This window comes from Castor canadensis, chromosome 7 (genome assembly GCF_047511655.1).
Source record: "Castor canadensis chromosome 7, mCasCan1.hap1v2, whole genome shotgun sequence".
NCBI lineage: Eukaryota > Metazoa > Chordata > Mammalia > Rodentia > Castoridae > Castor > Castor canadensis.
Window position 1 is genome coordinate 16,563,143 of NC_133392.1, and position 22,289 is coordinate 16,585,431.

A 22,289-nucleotide genomic window follows, 5' to 3' on the forward strand; every position below is an offset into this window, starting at 1 on the left:
TAGCCACTTCTGAACCTGACATGCGGGGTCTTTGATCTTCCACTATGCAGGATTTAAATCATGTGTTGTTTACCCTACTTCACAGAAATATTATAATTAAATTTATAAAAATACCTAACATAAATTGTTAATAGACTAGGGATGTTTTTCTAAATTGCAAATGTCTAGAATTACAGTTAGAAGCCACTATACTTACCACTTACTGTCACCTGTGCCCCCCTTTCCTTTGCTATCTGTTAGTCACACCTGGAAAGATGTGGAGATGAAGCACCATGAGGTCCAGAGTGTGGGGCTGATGTGTCTTCTTTTCTCTGCTAAGTTAATGACCATAGATTCTGGCACAGAGCCCAACACACAGGGACACTGGGAGACCCCCATCAGCATCTCCACTTTCCTCCTAGCCTCTTTCTACTCTTCTCCCTCTCAGGCTTTGCTTGCTTGCTTTAAACCAAATATTTATTGTTTAAAAAAATTCTGGAGTGTTTCAAACATACTGATGGAAAGACTCCATCAACTGGGTATTTAGTGCACACTCCTAGCTTTAAGATCTAGGCCTCAGTTTCTTCAAAAGTAAGGCTGAGGGTTGGATCCTAGCCAGTGATCCTCATTGTATAATATAAAAAACACACATGTATCAACCAATCCTATTTAAAATGTTAATTTTATGCCATGTTGACTTCAGAGTCTTAAAAAAGGAATGCTATCCACTAGGCTAGGTAAAATTTTCAACAAGTGTTGGTGAGGATTTGGAGCAATTAGAACCTTTGTCATTGTGGGAATATTAAATGGTATAGCCACTGTGGAAATGGTTAGCAGTTCCTTAAAAGTTAAACATAGAAACTACCATGTGACCCTGCAGTTCCATTCCCATGTATCCAAAAGAAATGAAAGTAGGGACTTGAACAGAAAATTGTCCACTGGTGATCATAATAGCATTACTCATTATAGTCAAACTGTGGTAATTTAAATGTCCATTGACAAATAAGTGGACAAAAAATGTCATAGAGCCAGAAAATAGTGATTACCAGGGGCGGGGGGAGAGCAAAATGGAAGTGATTGTTCAATGGCCAGACTTAAGTTTGGGATGATGAAAATGTTCTGCAGATGGATGGTAGCAATGGTTACTCAACAACGTGAATATGCTTACTGACATGAGCTGTGAAAAAATGCCATGAAAACAATTAAATGGTAAGTTTATGCTATGTATATTTTATGATAGTTTTAAGAAGAATGAATGCATCCCTTCAAGGCTTCATTCAAACACCACTTCTTCCCTGAAGCCCTTCCTTGTGCTTTAGCCCACCCATGCCCAACGAATCCTGATGTCCTTTGTAATTTTCTTTTCATTCAATTGAACCAGCAAAGGCATTTTGTGGATTTTATTTTCCTTTTCATAGAAACTTCAACTGGGGAGAAAATGTAAGAGTCATTGCTGTGGTTTGAATATGAAGTGTCCCCCCAAAAAGGCTCATGTGTGGAAGGCTCAGCCAGCTGGTGGATCCAGTCACTGAGAGGTAATTGCACTCTGAGGGCTATGTCCCAATCACTGGATTAATCCCTTGATGGATTCATAGTATGATGGCATTAATGGAAGGTGGTGAAAAGTAGGAAGTGGGACGTCATTGGAGGAAGCTGGTTACTGGGGGTGTGTCCTGAAAAGAAGTACCTTGTCCCCAGCCCCTTCCTGTCTCTGTTTCCTGGCTGCCATGAGGTAAGCAACTCTGTTCTACCAGTCTTCTGCCATGATGTTCGGCCTCACCACAGGCCCAGAAACAACAGAGCCAGCCGATCAGCCTCAGAAACCATAAGCCAAAGTAAGTCATTCTTCCTTTTAAGTTGTTTCCTCAGGTATTTGTCATAGCAACAAAAACACCAACTAATGCACACATTCAACAGTATGGCTGAGCACCACTCTGTGTTGGGTGCCATGTTAAACACAGCAACAAGGGATCAAAGCAATACATTGCGAGAGGGTTATCTAGTGAGCTGTGGACACCCTCCCTGGAAGAACCAGAGGGTAGGACTGGGCTGAGAAGGAGGTGAGGATGACTGGGGAGTGGGCACTCCTTACAGAGATAGCTTTAGAGCTGGCTGTGAAAGAGTGAGAGGGGTGAAGTGAAGAACAGTAGCAGGAATGGCTTTTGACAAAACATGGCTACACAAAAGAGCCTGGGAGAGAAGTCTGGTCAGAGATGCTCTTTCAGTGGGACTGCTTTGGACCCTGCCTGCTGCGACCATGGGCAAGTTTCTTCAGGTCTACACTGTCCAGGTTGTTGTGGACAAGGATTAAACAGGATAAGGATTTTAAGACAACTGCCTTCTACTGGGCACCTCTCCTCATTTTCTCAGCTGGAGAAGCCCCCTTGTGTTTGAAGAAATATTTTTACAGCTCAAAATTGGTTTGAGAATAATAGTAGTACCTCATAATCTACAGTTTTCTTTACATAGTTTCAGTTTCCCACAGGCAAATTTCTGGGAAATTCCAGAAATAAACAATTCATAACTTTTAAATTTTATGCCAGTCTGAGTAGTGTGATGGACTCTCATACTGTCCTGCTCTGTTCCACTCAGGATATGTATCATCCCTTTGTCCAGTGTATCCATGCTGTATGTGCTACCCTCCTGTTAGTCACTTAATAGCTGACTTGTTTATCAGATTGAATGTTGCAGAAACAGTGGTTATGTATAGGGTTTGATATACTCCTGGTTTCAGGCATCTACTGGGGTCTTGGGACATATCCCCTGCACATAACAGGTCTTCTGGTATTTAGTTCTCTTCATCTAACGCACCAACATGAAACACCCCCAGCTGAGTTCAGTGGAACATCCACTATCTAGACACTGGGGTGAGGTTACTAAGTTTGGCTTCAGAACTGTCTGCATCAGAATAGCTCATTTCTGATTCTGAGGGTCTGAGGTGGGCTTAGTTGTAGCGTGCAGAATAATTGGGAATGAATTGGAAAGCATTCACCTGATCTCACAAGCTGGAAACTCAGTGAGTTTGAACTTGGATGTGAGTGGTCCCTTTCTGCAAGTTGCAAAGCCACCAAAGACCAGAAGTTACACTGAACCCATGTTGAAGAGGAGGGAAGCATGTCAATCTTCCGGAGGCCTGAAATTCCTACTGATGCCTTTAAGTAGTTTTATGTGTTTTGCTCTTGGAAAGGGTGGTGAATTCCAATTTTAAACTCACTCAGCACACATTTCTGATTGATTTTTGTTTGTCTAGAGAGGATTTGGTGAAGTAGTAATTAAACAGGCTGGAGCCAGTGGGGGAAAGGAGAAGGAGGCAGGCAAGACACATCTGGAGCTGTCCCAGCCTGCAGTGAGTGGCTGTGGTTTCAAGAAAGGCTTAAAGAGATGGTCACTGGAGGATTTACGGGGAGAGCCCCATCCACTTAGAGCCATGGGAAAGCCTGAACTAAGAGGTGTGACACAACACAGGGTCTGGAATCAGCAAACCTGACATTTTTTAAGGCCTTGCTTTGAAAGAGATGACTTCACTTAGAGACTCTGGGTTTGTCCTCTAGGTTCTTTGTGTCCTTATTTGTACAATGGAGATGGCTACCTTTGACCCTAGGGACACCAGTCATTGCCTGCCCTCCCTCACTCTCTTTTGAGAGGCTTAGCTCAAACACTGCTGAGTGGGAACTGGACCTTGTAACTTTGTTCTGCTGGCCCCAGCTGACTGCTAAACCTGGAGCCTGGCCAAGTGTGACCAGGGACCTGAGACTGGAGGCTTCTTTCCAAAAGATGAGCTGCACAATCAGATCCTTCATGAGCATTTCAAAGGAAACCCGAGTCACTGTTTCAATAGTCTCCAGACACTGTAGAATACAGGACAGAGGCCATGTTGGGTCATTTGCAAGATGAGGAAAGGGAGGAGGAAGAGAGAACACACAGGACCCTCTGCCCTGCCGATTTCCTTTCCTCTGATTTCCTAAGATGTCAGCATTCTTGCCATAAGCTCCATTTTCTTCTATGTCTGAACCCCTCATGAACCAGGCCTACCTGGAAGTGTGGCTGATATAAGTGGATGAGCCTGAGGGCTATGATGCCGGGCTTTAACTCCTGTGGAGGTGCTGTGGCCCTTCATTCCTTCCCCTAGCAACCAATCTTCTGCCACTTGTCTGACTCAAGGATTCCTATCTCTTTTCGGGCTTTGTGGCCTCTACCCCTGCCTCAACAGCAGCCCATGACAGCAGGGCCTTGTCCACCCTCCTCGTGCTCCCTCTGCAGTTACCTGCTCATACCTGGCAGGTGACAGTGACACTGTCTACCTGGTAACCCAAGGGTCTGCCCTTCCTCTTAGGTGCTTAGGCTCCACCTTCCTGAGTGTTCCTGCTGTGGAACCTCTTCCCTATCAGGTGTTCTACTGTCCATGACCTCTCACCTGGGCCTCTGCCTCTGAGGGATCCCAAGGCAATCCACTTCCCAGTGTTGTTCACACCCTCTGCTCGTAGCTCAGCAGTCCTGATTCATCCTTTTCAGCCTTACCTCCTTCACGCCTGGTTTCTGCCTTTAGGGATTAGAAGCTCAACTGTTTGACGTTGGAATGGCTCACCTCCCTATGCCTATTAGATCTTTTCTGCCTGGAAGGCTATACTCCACCTCTACTGTCACCTTGAATTTAGCTCAGTCGACACCTTTTTCTAGACTTACTAGGATTCTCCAGGTTGGCTCAGTGCCCTCCCCTGGCCTGAGTTCCCAGAACCCTTTGCACTTCTTTCATCAGAGGATTTACTTGGCCATGTTGTACTTGTTCACCTCTCTGTCTGCTCCACGAGATGGTAACAAACAGCCTGGCACTTTCCTCTGAGCACCAAGACAGTGTGTGAATAAACATCTGGAAGCAGACAGCCAGAGTGTAGTGCCTGCTCTGCTCTTTTCTAACTGTGTGATGTTGGGAAAGTTGTTTACCTCTTTACTAAGCCAGTTTCTTCAACTATATGATAGAGCTAATAATAGTAAGACTCACACCACGGGGTTAGTGGGAAAACTAAGAGGCAGAGCAGTGTGGTGTTTCGCACTGTGCCTGGCATGTTAGCTGCTGCTATAACGGGAAAATATTTCCACAGGCTGCTGGGGCAGAAGGTCTCCAAAAGTCAGTGCTAAATCTGCTGTTCCAAGGAAGAATTAAGAAGTCTTTTAGAAAACAACAAATCTTCCTTAAGGGTTTCTTCCAGGAAGTTGGGAAATTTGTCAAGAAACCAAGCATCCAGTACAAACCATGTTTTGAAAAGTGAAAACCCAGAAGTTTAAAGGAAAACATGGATGTTTTGGGGGGGACTTAGGAGTGTTAATGGACTGGGAGATTTATGTATGGCAAAAGGGAAAGAATGTGAGTGTGTCCTTTGGTGGAGGCTGCACTTGGGGGAAGTCAGAGACACCACTAAATGTCCTATGGAATAGGTGTTGGGGTGCCTGGAAACAGGCGCTCCCGACTTGTTGAGGAACTTTAAACATCCTAGCCCTTCTCAGAGAGCCGGGTCACTGGCACCCCAAGGAGCCCTGGAGCAGGTAATAAGGGAAGTAGTTGTTTTCTTATAGCCTAATGTGTGCGCGATTCGCAGCATGTGCCCAGCAGATTGGGGAGGATGGGAGCGATCCCCTTAGAACCCGGAGCAGACGCGAGGTGAGGGTTTGCTTGACCCTACCCCTAGCTTCAGGTCCTCCATGGAGGAGGGCCAAGGATAAAAACGCTCTGACTCCGGGGTCAAGCAGGAGGCGCTCTAGGCACGTCTCCGCCTCCTGCCTCGGACCTCAGTCTCCTCCTCCTGGCATTGGGTTTGCAGACCCCGCAGCTGGGAAAACAGATCTCCAAGACCTACCCGAGCTGGCTCCTCGGATCCTCCCCCGGGGTTTGGGAACGTGCCTCCTCCCGTCCCCCGGCCCGACTTGAAGAAAGTGTTAGGCGGCCAGTCCAGGAAGCGCGCACACTTGAGCGCTGACTGCCCTTGCAGGCTGCGGAGTTCCCCAGCGGGGGCGGCGCGCCCGGGTGGAGACCGGGTTGAGCGCTCTGGGCCCGGCGGCCGCTCCAGGAGGTCCGGCCACGAGCGTGACCTCACGGGGAGGGGCCAGCGCAGCAGCCTGGGCGCCCAGCCGAGCGCGAAGAGCGCAGCGCGGAGCGGAGCGGAGCGGCAAGAGCGCACGCCGTGGCCCCGATGGAGCGGTACAAAGGTGAGGGCGCGGACCCCGCGCTGCGCGCACCCACTCCCTTTCCCCCAGCGCTGCGCGGGGAAGGAGGACTAGGGCTGGTCGCCGGGACTCAGGTGAGCAGAGCCGCCTGCTCCCGCCCAGGGGGCCTGGGCCAAAGAGGGGGGCGACAGCGATGCAGCTGGCCGCACGCTGAAGACCGGGGTCAACATGGTACGATAGCGTGGCTTCTTACCTTTGGGAGGAGAGAGGGGTGCGCCCAAAGTCCCCCCCACTCCACCCTCAGTTCGCTGTCGGAAAATGATGCCTAGGCTCGAGGAGGTCCCAAGTAAAGTCGCAACCTTGAGGTGCTGCGGGGGGCAAACGGGCGAGTTGTTGGGTCCTTTCGCGTAGGTGCCACTGGGCTGGGGGGTCTACTTGCAGACCCCTCCCCGGAAAGAGCCTGCTGGGCGGAGTGGTTGGAGGTGGGCGCGCTGCCTAGGTTGGACCTCCTGACGTCCGGGTTTCTCTCCAAACTCTTCTCCAATCTCGCACCCCCAAGTTGGGTGGGGTGCAGGAGTTGGGGGCCGGATGGGCTGCCCAGCAGGTGGAGCGCCTGTAGGCGTCCCGACCCGAGGGCTTAGCCCAGTCACAGCTGAGCGAGTTTTGGGTTTGGCTCTGGCCCGGAGGCTCTTGGCCAAACCCTGGTGGGCGGGCCGGCTCCGTGTACCCGTGCCCAGCTAGCACCTGTTTTTGGAGCAACGGGACTGGCCCAGAAGCTTCGGACTGCAGGTCTTTTTTCGGAGGGGGAGGGGACGGTGAAAAAAGGCACTGAGAGCTGTCCTTTTAACAGGTCGCTGCGTTCGCCCCTCACCCGCCTTCCCTAAGAACAGCTTCTCTCTCCTTGTGCTGGGCTGGGCTGGGGAAATACTGCTTCTGTACTTGTTTTCCTTTGGGAGAGAGTAAAGAAGGATGATGTTCAGATTCCCAAGGAACCTCACCCTCGAGGGTTTCTAATTTCTGGAATTGACATAAAGGGACCTTTTGGGACAAGCTTTACTTCCCTAAGCTAGTAGTGTCTTTTGACTTTCCTTTTGCTTTTTCTCATCGGGGTCATTTGGTTACTTGGCAGAACAAAAGATCTAAGTGCTAGATCACACTTCACCTGTAAAGGTGGGGTCTTTGCCCTACAACACGGAAGTTGGCGGGGTTGGAGTGAGGGCGACTGGGTCGGTTTCCTTCTGTGACCGCTCTCCGGCGCCTCTGTCTCATTTCTAACCGGGTGATTTTCTTGGGCTCAAGTTCTGCTGGGATGAGGGCAGTTTGTCCTTATGCAGTGTCCAACGCGGCAGGACACTACAGTCCCTCTCCTTGTAAAATGGCAGCGGGCTCCTTCCTCCTCCACTCTGGCCCCTCCACCCTTTGGGAGGGAACCTCTCAGAGAATTCAGGCCCTGGGTGACTCCTGACCCTGGCCGGAAGTATTGGCCTTTCCCTTCAGCTCCCTGAATTGTGAAGATAGAGGAAGGGTGTTGACCCCAGATTGAGGGTCCCAATTGCAAGCTACATTCCCAAATCAACAAATTAACCTAAATTAGGGCAAATGATAACAGGTAGGCGTCTTTCCAAATGCCCACTTCTCATCAGCAGGTTTTTGTGTTAGTAATTCCTGATTTAGTTGGCCTGATAACATCTTCTTAGTTTATCTTCCACTCCTGGGAGCTGAAAATCCTCCCACTCTCCAAGATCAGTTGGGGGCTTCTTGCCAACTAAAGGAAACTGTTTCCAGTTGAGGGTGTTTATGTTTTTGGAAACACATGTATCTGCCTCATCATTTTGTAGTAAATCAGACACAGAGAGTGATAAGTGGATAAATTTGAGAATTATGTGGATTGCAGAGGCAAATCTGACTCACATAAAAAATCTTCATTACAAGTTTCACTGGTCATCTTAGTATCTTTGCTTTGCCTTTCACTGAGGAATTTGGGGATTTCATCCCCTTCCCCCCCCCCCCCACAACACACATGGTGTAGAATTCTCTGTCCTCTTGAGAGGCAGATGAGTTGTGCTTTGAACGTTCACTGAATGTGTATCCAAAATGAAGAATGCTGGGCTCCATCTCTGATACACCAGTGCACTTGACTGTAGTCTCTTGATTGTCAGATGGTCAACTTTTTGTTTTTAAGGGAAGATTGAAATAGTTATAGAATAACTAGGTATAGTGGTTTAAATAATAAAGAGAAAGCCAGGTTTATTTGGGCACTCAGAACTTACATAAAAAGGAAAATTCTTATGATGTGTGAAACTTAATATTTTTAATTTAATAAGCTTTTTTGGTGGTACTGGAGTTTGAACTCAGAGTGTAGCACTTGCAAGTACTCTATCACTTGAGCCACACCCCCTTGTTCTTTTTGCTTTTATTTTTCAGATAGGGTGTCTCTTGCCCAATGTAGCTTTCTGGCCACCATCCTCCTACCTCTGCTTTCTGAGTAGCTTGGGCATGTACGAAAACACCCAGCTAAATACCTCCTGTGTTTCTAATTTCCCAATTTTGAGCCCTCCCTCTCTGACTTAGGTAGAATGCCTCATTATTGTTACTAGGTTCTCAAAATGTTTTCTCTAACTTGTAGAATCTTAGGAAGCAGTCGATGTAGGGGAAATTGCTTTTCTATGCTCCATAGCCCCTCATTGTTTATCCTCCAAAAACCAGTGTATAATTTTTAGGCTCTGGTCTGATTTTCCATTGTCTTGAGAGGCCCAGAGCATAAGGGTGGTTTGTCTAGACCTTTCTCCTAAACCCTTTTGCTAGATAGCCATGGCTTTCTCATGCAAAAACAAGGGGTGTGGGAGAATGTGTGTCCCTTCCCAGAAGGATGGAACTTTTATGAAAGTGATGGTAAAGTTACTATGTCTTCTTATATGTGAATCTCTTTGGTGTTCTACAAGCAGTAAGATCCTTACAAGTATCCAGGATGTGGTGTCAGGTTCTACAGGGTGCTTGAAATGATTCCCATCCTTGGGTGTTTACATATCTGTGACTCTCCAAGAGCATCCTGTATCACTGTACATGAGTCCATTGGCTGAACTCGCCCCATGTGGTCAAGGATTCTGGTTCTTGTTGCTCTCCCAGCTGGTGAGTGGGTCCAGGGCCAAATGTGACTGACCTACTATCTGTGGATTGCACTTGGAACATCATGCTGAAGCTTCCTGAGGTTGCATCACACTTGGATCCAAACAGGCCTGGTTGAGATACTCAGACTGCATTTTGGATTACAGTAATTGATTGGAAGTATCCAATGGAGGAATCCTTCTTTTCCTCCATTCTTTGGTTTCTGAGTCTAATCGCCTACTTCCCACTTAGCTGTGAGACACTGGAAGTAGAAAGGAACCTAGAGAGTAGAGGCCAGCAAATACTTGAAGGTTTGTTTGAGAATCCTGATATCTATGGTCAGGGAAGGTCCAAAAAGAAAAACTAGTTGAGAAATGGGCAAATTGTTAACATTCATTCAACCCTCGGGAATCATCTGTTTCCGTGCCTAGGAACTCCTGTTGAAGTTTACAGTGGTTCCTTTTTTTCCTCTGAAGCAGGGTTTCACTATGTAGCCCAGCCTGGCCTTGAACTCAAGATCCTTCTGCCTCAGTCTCCTGAGTAGGATTATAGGCATGTGCCATTGCAGTGGTTCTTGACCTTAGCTTATATATGTATGCAATCATCCAGGAAGCTTTAAAACTTGTGGGAGGGGGTCTGGTATGGCTATACAGGCCCCACCTGACATTCTGATATAATTGTCTGGAGTGTAACTTGGGCTTTGTAGTTTTAAAAGGTCTCCAGGTGCTTGGCACTAGTGGTTCATGCCTGTAATCCTAGCTATTCAAGAAGCAGAGATCAGGAGGTTTGAAGTCAGCATAGACTCTATCTGGCAAAGTGACTTAAGTGGTAAAGCACCTGCCTAGCCCTGAGTTCAAACCCCAGTACCACCAAAAAAAAAAAAAAATAGTTTCCAGGTGATTCTAATATGCAACGAAAGTTGAAAAAAATCACATTTCTTCTGAAAAAAAAAAAAACAACGAAATGTCAAAAAGGAAGAAAAAAGGTACAGATGTCCTTTGATATCTGAGAAGAATAGGTTCCAGGACACCCAAGGATACCAAAATCAGAGGATATTCAAGTCCCTAATGTAAAACCCATTATCCTAGGTACTCAGGAGGCAGAGATCAGGAGGATCCAGGTTCAAGTTGACCATGGTATACAGAGACTGTATTGGAATAATAAAACAAAAAGGGCTGGGGGCATGGCTCAAGTGGTAGAGTGCCTGCATCTAATACAATGTAAATAATTATTACACTAAATTGTGTGGGAAATAATGACAAGGAGAAAAGTCTGTACATGTTTAATATAGATGCAAGTCATTGTAGACCTGAGTAGATGGTACATGTCAGCAACTACATAACATTTTCCCCCAATGTTTTGAATCTGTGGTTGGTCAAATCTGAAAATGCAGATTTGACTAACCCATGGATATGAAGGGCCGACTATAATTATATACACACCTTTGTTACTGGAAAAAAAATATAAGCAAGTATGGAATGAAATGGATACTTTCTCCATACTCACGTGATGTATCTTAACCAAACCTTATGATACCTGCAGAAATCTGATGTAATTCACCTTCAGCTATTAGAGGCTTTAAAAGGCTATGAGAACACTGTTTTAAAACAATCGCAATGTGGTGTTTTAGCATCCTAAGCTCAGGACTTGCTCATTGTACTTGACCCTGAGGCCTCCTGACTTTGAAATTCTTTGTGTGGAGCACTGTGTCAGTGCAATGGTCTGAAACAGAAAACTTGAGAGGTCAAGTTGGTGCTGAAAGGCCAAGGAGTGGGAGAATTCTGCTTTGGGCCCTTCCTCTCTCCTGAAGGGGTGGGGGTGCTTGGAACTGGTCTGGTTCCAGAACAATTAAAGGGCCAGGAGGGGCCAAGGAGCTTCAAAGCTGAGGAAGCTGTGCCAGTTTTCTTCCAAATCCCTTTAATGACAGGAAATGTTCCTCTAAAGGCTTCTGTCCTTGGGGGTGGGGTGGGGTGGGCAAGGGGAGACTTTCCCCAATCTAGGGAGGGTGGCATGTTTTGTTCAGTACCCTGGATGAGAAAGAAGGGAGAGCTGTCATAGTGCAGATGAGAAAACAGTGGTTCAGGGCTAGAAGCCCTGCTCCCTTGGGCCTCTCCAGGTCTCTGTTTCCCCATCTAGGAAACAGCCTCCTATGTTCCTTCATGACACTTTCCAACCACTTCTCCATATTAGTTTTTCTGTGGACTTTTGGGAGGGAGAATTGTCTGGGAAGGAGAGCCAAGTGAGGGATGGAATAGCAGCGGGTTGTCCAGTAAGGATCAGTTTAGGATTGTGACTCTTATAAATAAAACCAACTTCCGGTTGGAGAGTTGCAGTCTTAGTGGGAAAGAGAATGTCATAGACTATGTGAGGAATTTGCTTCACAAGGACATGTGTGTCACTGTGTTTCCAAAGACGGTTAGTTCCATGCAAAGCCATGGTCTGAAACTCAGAATAAGTCCCTTGCATTTGAGAGATAGGTCTACTGAGCCTTGAGATTAAGCACCACACAGTTCAGAGGGTCAGAAACAGGAAACAATATCCCTGAGAACTGAGTTTCTAAAGGGAGAATTCCTATTGAAGAATTTGAAGTACTCAAAGCAGTGTATACTCATTCTTATCAGTGTACCTTCTGCCAGGAAGGGACTAGCTGCTCAGTTAAACTGTCCTCAATCTTCAGAGCCAACCCCTGGTGTCGCATCTTCCACCAAGCCATGTTGGTTTCTGGTGTCTCCTTGCTGCTTTTGGTATAGCATCATTCATGCCTGATACAACATAGGAACTCAACAAATACTTGTTAAATTAATGTCACATTGTCTTATATTTATATGTGCATATCTGGTTTCTCTGTAGACTGAGCTCCTTCAAGACAGGAGTTTTGTGTTTTCCCCTTTAAGTGACCCTCCCCAGCCCCTGGCACATTGCCAGGTACATAATAGTGGTCTGGGAATGGCTGATGTATGGGTGAATGAATGACTTCTGGGCACAGAACACATATTGATCTATTGCCTCACCCTCAAGAGCAGACCTGATTCACAAAAAGAAATGAAGCAAGATCTCCAAGGCAAATTCCAGAAATGAAGATGGAAGCTCTTGGTGGCTGCCCTTGGCTTTCCCGATTTGAGCCTTCTTTCTGTCTGTTCCAGCACAGGGGTGTTGCTGTCTGGTGGTTCAGAGAAGGATCCTGCAGGTCTCTGCTTGTGAGTATGAGCCTGTCTGAGCCCTCTGCAGAAGCTCACCTGGCCTCCAGGCTCCCAAGGGTGCAGATCTGGCTCAGCCCACGCTCTGGATGATGGGCTGGGGGATCCTTGGAGCCAGGCGTCAGCCTGGGCACTCAAGGGCTCAAGCTTCTAATCTGGCTTTTGCCACTAACTTGCTGTGCGACCTTGGGCAAGTCAATTAATCTTTCTGGGCCTTGTTTCCTCCTCTGTACATGTGAGGATAATGATTACTAATCTGGCAGAATAACGCGTAAGAGCGCTTGGTAAATGCTTTGAGAAGGGGAACGTTAACTCAGAAGAACAGATACCCTGAAAATTCTGTGATGCAGATCTGCCCTCTAGGTGGGAGTCCTCAGTTAATTTGGACACCAACTCTGCCCATCATGTACTTTTCAAAGTTTTTTTGAGAGCTCGCGGTTGGGGCTGCTTGCTTCCCAGAGGAGACACCATCTGTATTTCCCTTCTATGCAAGCGGGGAAGGAGATAGACAAGGAATTGCTCACTTTTCAGCCTTAGATGTGGAGTCTGGTCCTGCATGACTTTTCGCTGATTCCTCAGTAAGTTTATATAGGAGAGCCCCTGACATTCTAACAGTAGTTTTATGCTGTTTACTAATTTTCAGTCACTTGGTTCTTACCTTCTCCCTAGTTAGTCATAAAACAGACTAACCCCAAACTACACTGGGTAATGTAGACCCAGGAGGGAGCAGCATCACCCTGGACACATTATATTAGACTGGTGCCAACACAGAATGAGGCAGGGCACATTGATGTCAGAGCTTTTGTTGGGAGCTAAGCACCAGGGTGGATGGCGCCACTGCGGTAGAAGCCCAGCTCTGCTGACTTCTAAACAGACTCCTGAGTTCTCGTCTCACTTCCTTGAGGCCGCCCAGGGACTTCCAGGGCAGCTGTGGAGGGGCTTGAGCTTGTGCAGAAGCTCAGCCTTAGTAGACTGCAAATCAGCCTTCTGCTGGGGATTAAACCAAGGCAGGAGAGTCAGCTGTTAGCTGGAGACAACACTGCTGTGCACTGGAAGGAATCCCATGGGGTGAGCCTGCAAGCCTGCCCCTGGGGAGGTAGCTTTCCAAAGTCCAGTGACCAACCTTCGTGGGTTTGCCTGGAACTTGCCTGGGGTTATGACCGGAAGTACCACATTCTAGCAAACTCCTTAGTGCTGGACAACTGAGATGTTGGGTCACCCTATCCCCAAACCTCAGCTTTATTAAATACCTTGAAATCAAGAATTTGGTTTCTTCACAGCAAAGATGAGCTGCAGCTAATCGTTTAGTGTCTGACAAAAAAGTGAAAGTTCAAGGCTAAAAAATGAACAAATCTTCACTAACTGCTGGTGATTCACCCCAGGATGTTAAGTGAGAGAAGCCAGACTCTAGAGTCTATACTGCATGAGTCCAGTTATGTGACTTTCTTTCTACAACAGGCAAAACTACCTATAGAGAAGGAAAACAGATCAGTACGGTGGGTGCTGGGGGTGGGAGGTGGACACAAAGGGGCATGAGGTAGAGACGTTTTGGAATGATGGAAGAATTCAGCATCTATATTGTGGTACCTACGCAGATCCACATATTTGTCAAAATCCAGAACTGTGTAGTTAACAATGTAGGTTTTGTTTTCTTTGTGTGTAAATTATACCTTAATAAATCGGCATTTTGAAAACACCATAGCAGATTGTGGTGCCTTGGTAGGAGCTGAAGGAACCATTAAGTGTCAGGTGGTCATCACAGGCTGTAGGTAGAAATCAAGCCTTTGTATGATTGATCTATGGCAGTTTCAGAGATAGCAGGAAAGGGTGAAGAATTCTGGTGAAAAACAAAAAGACCCAGTGCTCATGCCTGACAGCTTCCTAAAGGCCAGAGACTTTTCCAGTAGGTACAATCATTGATGCTGGCAGTGTTCCATTAGAAAAAAGGGAAAGAAGTTCTCCTAAACTCCTGGGGTGTGGGAGCATTGCTGCTCACCACACATGGAGCTGATGTGTTTGTTCACTTTGGCAGTCTCTGCAAGTCATCTTTCACCAATGAAGTTATTGAATTGGAATTGAGTACTTACCTAAGTCTGGTCCATAGTTCTTTCCTGATTGACGTTTTGTTTTTGGTAGTTCTGCTAGCTAGTCCTATGCTAGCTAGGATTGATTTTTGAGGGGGAAGAACCAATGATTCATCAAAATAATGCACCTAGTCCTGGGTACCAGGTGACTAGCAGCTCTTGTCTGTCCTCTTGTTTCCAGGCAGTGGGGTGGCGCCTCATGATGCAAGGGCAGAATCGCCAGCCCTCACTGCACTAGGTCAGGGACAGGATATAGAATCCCCAAGAATGAAGGAGTTTCTCGCTGGTAGTCCTCATGGAAACAAGATTTTGGTGGCCTCCATGGTTTTTTTGTTTTGTTTGTTTTGTTTTTAAATCAAGCCCATGTTGAATTGGTCTGTTGTTCAGGTGAATTTTTTCTGGCTCTGTGCCCTGGGGAGCTTTAGATACTGTCTTTCCATATTCACTAAATAAATTATGTTGGACAGCTGTGGAACATCCATCCATGAGGGAGGACCCTGGTCATGTCTATCTGTGAGTTACAGAGCAGAATTTCACACATGCAACTCTTAGTCAGAAACATGTCCACGTCACTAGTTACCCACAAACGAGGTTCTGTCCTACCTGTCCTGGGATGTCCTGGAAGAATTGTAGAATAATAGGTGGTAGAGCCCTTAGTTCTAATTGCTTCACTTTGTTGAGGGCAAGGTGGAGGTTGGAGAGGCAGAACATAATCTTGTCTGTATTTGTAGTGAAACTTCCTTGATGTGGGGTCAGGTCTGGCTTGTGACCGGTCCACCTAAGAAGCACTAAGTTTGGGACATTCCCAGGTCCTATTTCTAGCTTAAGTGCAAGAGAGAAGAGCTGCCTTATGCAAAGGAGCAACTAGTACATGGGTGAGGGGATTCCAGGTACTCGCTTACCTGGACCGCCAACTGCTAACCATCATCTCCCAGGGCTACCCTCATACCCTGGCATTCTTTGGGTTTTGAGTACTGTCTCAGCCTTCCTATTAGACCAGCAAGTGGGAATCTTGCCATTTCCTTCCATCTTCTACCCCTTTTTTTCCTCCCTCTGGTTTTTACACAACAGGATTTATTCATGTCAACTCTATTCAAGTCCCAGATGGGGGCAGAAAAAAAGATTGTGTTGAATGAGCTTATTGTTTGGTGATTTCACTGACTTCTTTTATTTAATACCACAGTCCTAGAACATATTGAGCTGATTTACTGAATTTCAAATGTGATTCTTTTGGAAGGGACTCTGCTAGGATGCTTAGTGTCCCTGGTTTCAGGGATAGGACCTATTGGGTGGTAAGTTTGCTTGGGGCAACTCGATTTCATCTTTATGGTCTTGGGATTCCTCAAGGGTAAATATTCTCAGTTATAATCACAGACCCCTTATAAGCTGGAGATGGTCACTGCCCTGCTGCCCTCTGCATTGTCAGGACGTTAGTGGAATCCCCACCTAGTACATTCCTTGAAGAAATAAAGAGGTAAACAACCACTAGGTACTATAGTTTACAGAAGCCCTCTGTGGCTTCTGCTCATCTGTTTCTCAAACAAATGGGAGGAAGTTAAGGATGGTGACATGGCACATGCTGGGCAAAAGCACTAAGTATCAAAAAACTGCATGCCTCCTGCTCAAATGCCTGATGCATTGTGACTGGTCCTTGGCAGACATGGCAAAGTGCCATTCCTTGCTTCACTCCGTGCCACAGCCATACAGGATTCCTGTGGCCACCCACTTTGGACTTTTGCAAATGCTGGTTCGTTGGCCTGGAATGCCCTCCCCTTCAGACTGCCTGGCAAGCTCATTTGTCAAAGGCTCACTCAGCCTTGACACCTTGATCTTGGCATATTTTAGAGAGGAGGTCTCTTCTGTGGGTTGTTACTGGAATCATGACTGAGGATCAAGGTGTGTGGGGACCATCAAGTGCAGCTATTACTGCAGTACAGTTACCTGTGAGAGTTCCAGGTGTCTGAAGCCCTTGGAGACCTCCTGAGAAAGCCACTGCAGAGTACTTGAGTTGGGTAAGCTTGTGTTTCACTGGTGTCAGTGGAAGCCTGGCTCAGGTTCAAGGGAGTAACATGGCAGATCTTTGAGAGCTGGCCTAGGGGAAAGTAGGTAGGGGTGATAACAAAACCACAGGCCCAAGTGCGAGTGTAGGTGCTCAGGACACCTGCCGGGAGCACACAGTCCTACCCAGCTCTTGCCTCTTGTACAGTCAGCCTTCTCCCAGCCTTCTCTCTCTCTTCTCCTTTTCTGCTCTCTCCTGTTGCTTCCTTTTTTTTCCCTCTTGACCTTCTCCTTCTTCCTCTTTTTTTCTGCCCATTTTATTAAGGAATGGGACCTGAGTTCAGAAAAGGGATTCCTACTGAAAACCTGAGGCCAGAAAGACCCAGGCAAGAGGGAGCACCCATCCCTTGTCCCCAAGAATCTGGTAGTGGCAGGAGTAGCCGTAGCTAGAATTCTAGGCTTCAAAGGAGAGGCTGGTAAGCATAGCTAGAGAGACCAGGGCTTTTTCTGAGCTTCTCCTTCCTTCCTGGGAGAAGAGACCTGAGTGAAAATTTGCCAGATGGCCTGCTGCAGAGAATGCAAATCCTCAGGGCTGAGGTCACTTGATCACCTGTGACCTTGGAGCCCCACCTAGCCTCTTGGCAGGTTAGTGTGGTAGTGACTAGGAGAGGGAGCTCCTACCCTCTGTGTGTCTTTAAGCAGAGATGTGACCTGCTGACTATGAGGGAGGGAATCCCAGCTCCAGCCTGTGTGCATCTCCTCCCACTGCTATCCCACGGAAATGAGTGTCTGAAGAGGAACGGGCACTGCACTGTGGGGAGCATGAGAATGTTGTATTGTTTGGATAAAAGTTCCAAACATGAAGGTTCAACACTGACTAAAATAATTTTTCCCACTGACCTCCTGGCTTCCCAGTGGGCAAGTGCCCATCTCCATCATCTGATGTTGGTTTGGTGTGTGTCACTATAAACACTTCTGACTGGGAGCAGAAAGTTAGGGGATCCAGGTGTCACCTGGCTGCCACACACTGGTTTCTTTGTGAGTGGGAAGACCATTTCATTCTTAGAGAGGGAATCTAGACTGTTGCTTTTGAGATGAAATCCTCCAGAAGCTTGCCTCCCTCCCCATCCCTGCTGCAGGTCTCAGAGCTAAAAAGGCTTTGGGGACTCCAATGTATTAGTAAATCCCTGAGCACGTGGGATTTTGCTTCTCTGACCCCAGGTAAGGGTGTGGGTCACACAGTGCTCACAAGTATCCAGGGAGGCACCAGGATATTGTTCAGAGCAAACCAGCTGTCTGCTCTCTCTCTGAAAGCACATGAGGCTCATTTATCAGGGCAGGAAGGTGGGCTCAGTCCCATTCAGCCTGATGTGGATCATGGTATATGCAAGTGGGGACCTGTTGTTCTAAGCAGGAGGCCCAAAGAAGGTGTAGGTGACCTCTGACAGTTATTGACTTCCCTATCTCTAGTAATAGGGTTGGGAGTCATGTCAGAGCAAACATGACCCATGGATTGTCTTGGGAAGTACCAAATGCCTTTTGTTAGAGGGATAGGGGTACTTCTTCCTGTCTTGGAGGCCTGGATCCTCCCTTCCCTCTTTGCAGTCTTAAGCATTTAAGATATTAGGTACAATTGGGTCATGTGTGTATGTGTTTGGAGGAGAGGTGGTATCTAATTACAGTCCTATTTTACTCCTTCCCTTTCCTTCCCTTCCCTCTCTTTCCATTCTTTTCCTCCCCCTACCTTCTCTCTTTCCTTTGTCTTACCATGTAGTCCAGGCTAGCCTAGAACTCACAATCCTCCTGCCTCAGCCTCCTGAGTGCTGGGTTTAGAGGTGTGCAGTATTACACCTGGCTCAGCCTCATCTTCTTCAACTACCTACCTAATGTGGAGGGAAGGCTGAGGTGGCTTGGAGGAGAGAAAGTGAATGCTGGAAAGCCTTGCTCTGTTGGGATAGAGGAACTTCGGCCTCTTTGGAAGGCCTCCTCCCTTCCTTCACGCTTGGTTGCCATGTGTCTCTATGTACAGATTTCTTCTCTGGTTGGAAAATAAGGGAAGTCACATATCTTAGAACAAAATATTCTCTACAAATTACTTTTCAAAAAAAATAACCAATATTGAGTGTGAAAATAGTTTAAATTCAGGAGGAAACAGCTGGCTGGCAGGGCTCCTGGTGGGGACTTGAGTAAGATTCTGAAGTGTCACTAATGGCTTTATTAGGTACATTTGCAGCACAGGTGTATCTGGCAATTGAGGAATTTTGTGGCTGAGAACTGAGTCCAAGAAGGGAAACTCTTCATTTCTTTCAGGACAATCCAGACCTGCTCCGTGAATGTCTTTTATCCACCCTGACAGTTTAACTTGGTTGTATATGAACCATTTCCTTTCTAGTACTTTTGTCTGTGAGTCTCTCAGAGACATTAACACATTGCTACCAGAGCTAGACAAGCCCCTGAACCAGAATATCTTTCTTGAGTGTAGGCAGTACCTAGGGTAATTTGCCAGTAGTTGTATGGAGGGCAAGGAGCTGTATTGTCACCTGTATTGCACTAGACAAATGGACTGTTCCTATTTGCCCAGCCTCTGTGGTCATTCCTCACTTCACTCTAGGCCATAGCCATGCTAGACTCATTGGAGCTGCCTACCTTGGCTTTTGCAAGTGCTGGTTCATTAGCCTGAAATGACCTCCCCTCCAGACTGCCTGGCAAACTCATTTGTCAAGGCTCACTCAGCCTTGACACCTTGATCTTGAGTTTCTATCTCACCCTCAAAGCTCTTCACCCTCAGTGCACTTTGGATAACCCTCCATAGCCGTGATCATTGTGTCAGTGTCATAGTTGATAGAAGGTCTGTATGTCAAGTAGGCCACAAGCCCCTTAAGGGTTAAAGACATTCTTCTTTTTTGTGTCTATAGCACCTAACCCCTCAATGATATACTGTGAGTGCTCAAGAAATAGGAATTGACTGATTAAGAAATGGTTGTGGACCTCAGATTCCCTTAGAATTGGATTATATCAAAGTTAAGGGCTCCATTCATAGTACCTGGGAAAATTAATAGGCAGCTGGCAGAAAGGAAGGGATATTTATAATGTCTAAAACCTTTAAGGGATTAACATTTAGGAAATACAAGGAACTCCTGCAAGTCAACCAGTAAAAGGTAGAAATCTCAATAGAAAAGAAGATGAATAAAGTATCTGAACAGGAGTTCATAGGTAAGGAAGTTGCCCAAAAGCTAACAAGCATCAGAAGACATGCTTGGGTTCCTGGGGCCATCAGAGGCAACCCAACTGAAACAACCACCCAGGTGGATGGCAGGAAGCAAAGTATGTACAGGGATGTTGGGACTGAGAGCCTTTGTGCCCTGCTGTGGGAGTGCAGACCAGTGCAGCTAATCTGGAGCGTACTCTGTCTTTTCTTAATCATGTTGAATATATACTTCCTGTGTGACTTAACAATTGTCAAAACATGTCTGCACAGGTCCCCAGGGCAGGGTTCAGGATGATCTCTTCAGCAACATTCGTACTGGAGAGCAGGAAGGAGCCTAGGCATCACCTAGGAGAGGAGCAGGTGAACGTGCAGCTGCACATCTTAGAGGGTCCTGTGGCAGTAGAACATTGGGCTGGATGTCTGTCCAGCAACTTAGGTAGATATTTAAGACAGTGCCAACTGAGGAGTCAGAAGCAGGATGGGACATTTGATAATAATATTTATAGGTATTAAAAATTCATAATATAGTACATGCTAAGCAGAACACACAAACAAAAAGGTGCCCATTTGAGAGGTCGTTGTGAGGAGGAGAGGAGGATGGGTATGACGAAGAAAGGGAAATTGTAAGAGGGTGCTTCTATTCTGTTCCTGAAGCCAGAGGGCTACAAGTAATTCTGACTCAAAACAAATTTTTTTTCTCTTTTGCAGTATGGGGATAGAACCTAGGATCTTTAACATGCTAGGCAAATGCTTTACCACTAAGCTAGATCCCTAGCCTCTATTTTTCTTCTCCTTTTTTTTTTTTTTTTTTTTGAGATAGGATCTCACTCTATAGCCCAGGCTGTGGGAAAAGATGGGAGGAGGCTCTTCTGCCCTGTGAAGGAGCCCTTTTCCTTCTCATTAAATGCTAGACTGCCCATGACCCTTTCCCCATGAGGCTGTGAAAACAGACCACCCACTCTTCCACTGGACTGCAAAGTGCGTGTGTCCATCTGAGCTGTAGTGAGGGTAGCAGTCTGCCCTCATCATGGTGGTTGGGGAGGGTGAATGTTCCCACCCACTCTCCTTTAGGCCTGGGATGGCTAGGTTAGCTTTTAATAGTTGTATATTTTTCAGTTGCCATCAGCCACTCTGAGTGCCTACTCTCCTACTCATCTTTGGGTCTGTGTTGCTAAGTACAGGTCATGGCTGAGAGCCAGCATCCAAATGTTTGTCAGGTTGGCTAGTTGGGTTTTTCCAGCACTTGATTGATTGGGCACGAGATCACTAGTCTCTGGGATCTAGGGATCCATTTTGCCCCCGTCCACGTGGCAGATGTGAAATACTCACTCAAAACCAGTGTATCCAAACACTTCTTTCCAACTCTAGGTCTGTCAGATTTGGGCAGAGTTGATCCCAAGTAGAAATCTCTATTTCTACTTGCATTGATAGTTATTTTCCTTTATGTTTGGGTTTTCTTTTTGTTTTGTTTTATTTTATTTTTATTTGTTTTTTGAAGCCTCTTTTGAGATTCAAAGGTGTGTGTGGGAAAGAGCCATTTGGACCAGGATGCATAGTGCCCCCATTTGCTTTGCCCAGTGCTGTATTCTGCGTGGAGTCCAGGAGGCAAGACCTGGAGCTGCTAAGGTCTCGGAGTGTGGGAAGGAGAAAAGCTAATCCTTCTGGGTGTGAGACCAGTGGGTGGGCAGCAAATCCAACCACTTAGCTTTTAGTTCTTAAAGCCAGGAACTAAAGCTGAAGGTTTTCAGAAAATGGAAACAACCCTGTGAGGTTGGCTCTGTGTGATTACTTTCCCATCGTTCATTCTCAGGCACTGGGTGTCATTTTCCCAATATCCCTTTTTCTAGCTGCTCTGATCTGACCTGTCCACTTGCTGATAGTGTTCAGTTTCTTCCCTTCATCTATGAACCTGAATGCATAATTCTTTGACTCACTAGAATGCCAATTCCTCAAGTAATGAGACAGTAAAGGTCTTTATGTCTGTTTTCTCAAGTTCACATGTCAGCATCACGGTCCTTTCTGGTTCAAAAGCTTTGTGATGTGGTAATGCACTTACTGAAGTCCTTAAATAGCTCCTTTCATGAGAGAATTTTCAAGTGTTCACACAATAGGTATTTTTTGAGCTTTCCCATGTGCCAAGCATTGTCTAAGTGCTGAGGTAAGTAGGCACAATATTAGTGAAGGCCTCTCCCAGTACAGTTTATATTCTAGTGGAGGAAAGTGGAAACACAGTTGTAGAGAGGTACAGTTTCACATAGTAATAAATACCATGAAGAGGGAAAACAGGATGTTGTAAAAGCATTTGGTGGTGGTGGTGTCCAGTCTCAGCCAGGGTGACCATGGAGAACCCCTTTGAGGAGGAGGTGACATTTGAATTGAAACCTAAATGGTTCGTATGGACAACTGGGGTTGAGAGTTCCAAGCAGAACAGCAAGTACAAAGGTACTGAGGTTAACATAAACTAGAATGGTATGTGTTTATGTGTTGGGGAAAATGAGGCACAGAGGGGTTACTTGGTGAGAGGAAGTGTATAGAGAGAGCTGGGCTATGCTTGGGAGC

At 46.5% G+C, this 22,289-nt stretch overlaps 1 protein-coding gene across 5 annotated transcripts in view; it reads left to right on the forward strand.

The window, feature by feature from the left end:
• The first annotated feature begins 6,038 nt into the window (after positions 1-6,038).
• Positions 6,039-22,289, forward strand: part of Afap1l2 (actin filament associated protein 1 like 2) — a 94,467-nt gene continuing 78,216 nt past the window's right edge. Inside the window, exons 1-2 of one of the 5 annotated variants that reach the window (XM_020178192.2) lie at positions 6,097-6,180; positions 12,387-12,440. In XM_020178192.2, the coding sequence (XP_020033781.1) occupies positions 6,165-6,180; positions 12,387-12,440 (70 nt within the window). In that variant the 5' untranslated portion in view covers positions 6,097-6,164. Of the gene's footprint in view, positions 6,370-6,389; positions 6,928-12,386; positions 12,441-22,289 lie in introns of those variants that run through there. The other 4 variants (XM_074078251.1, XM_074078252.1, XM_074078253.1 and 1 more) reach the window with 4 other exon arrangements.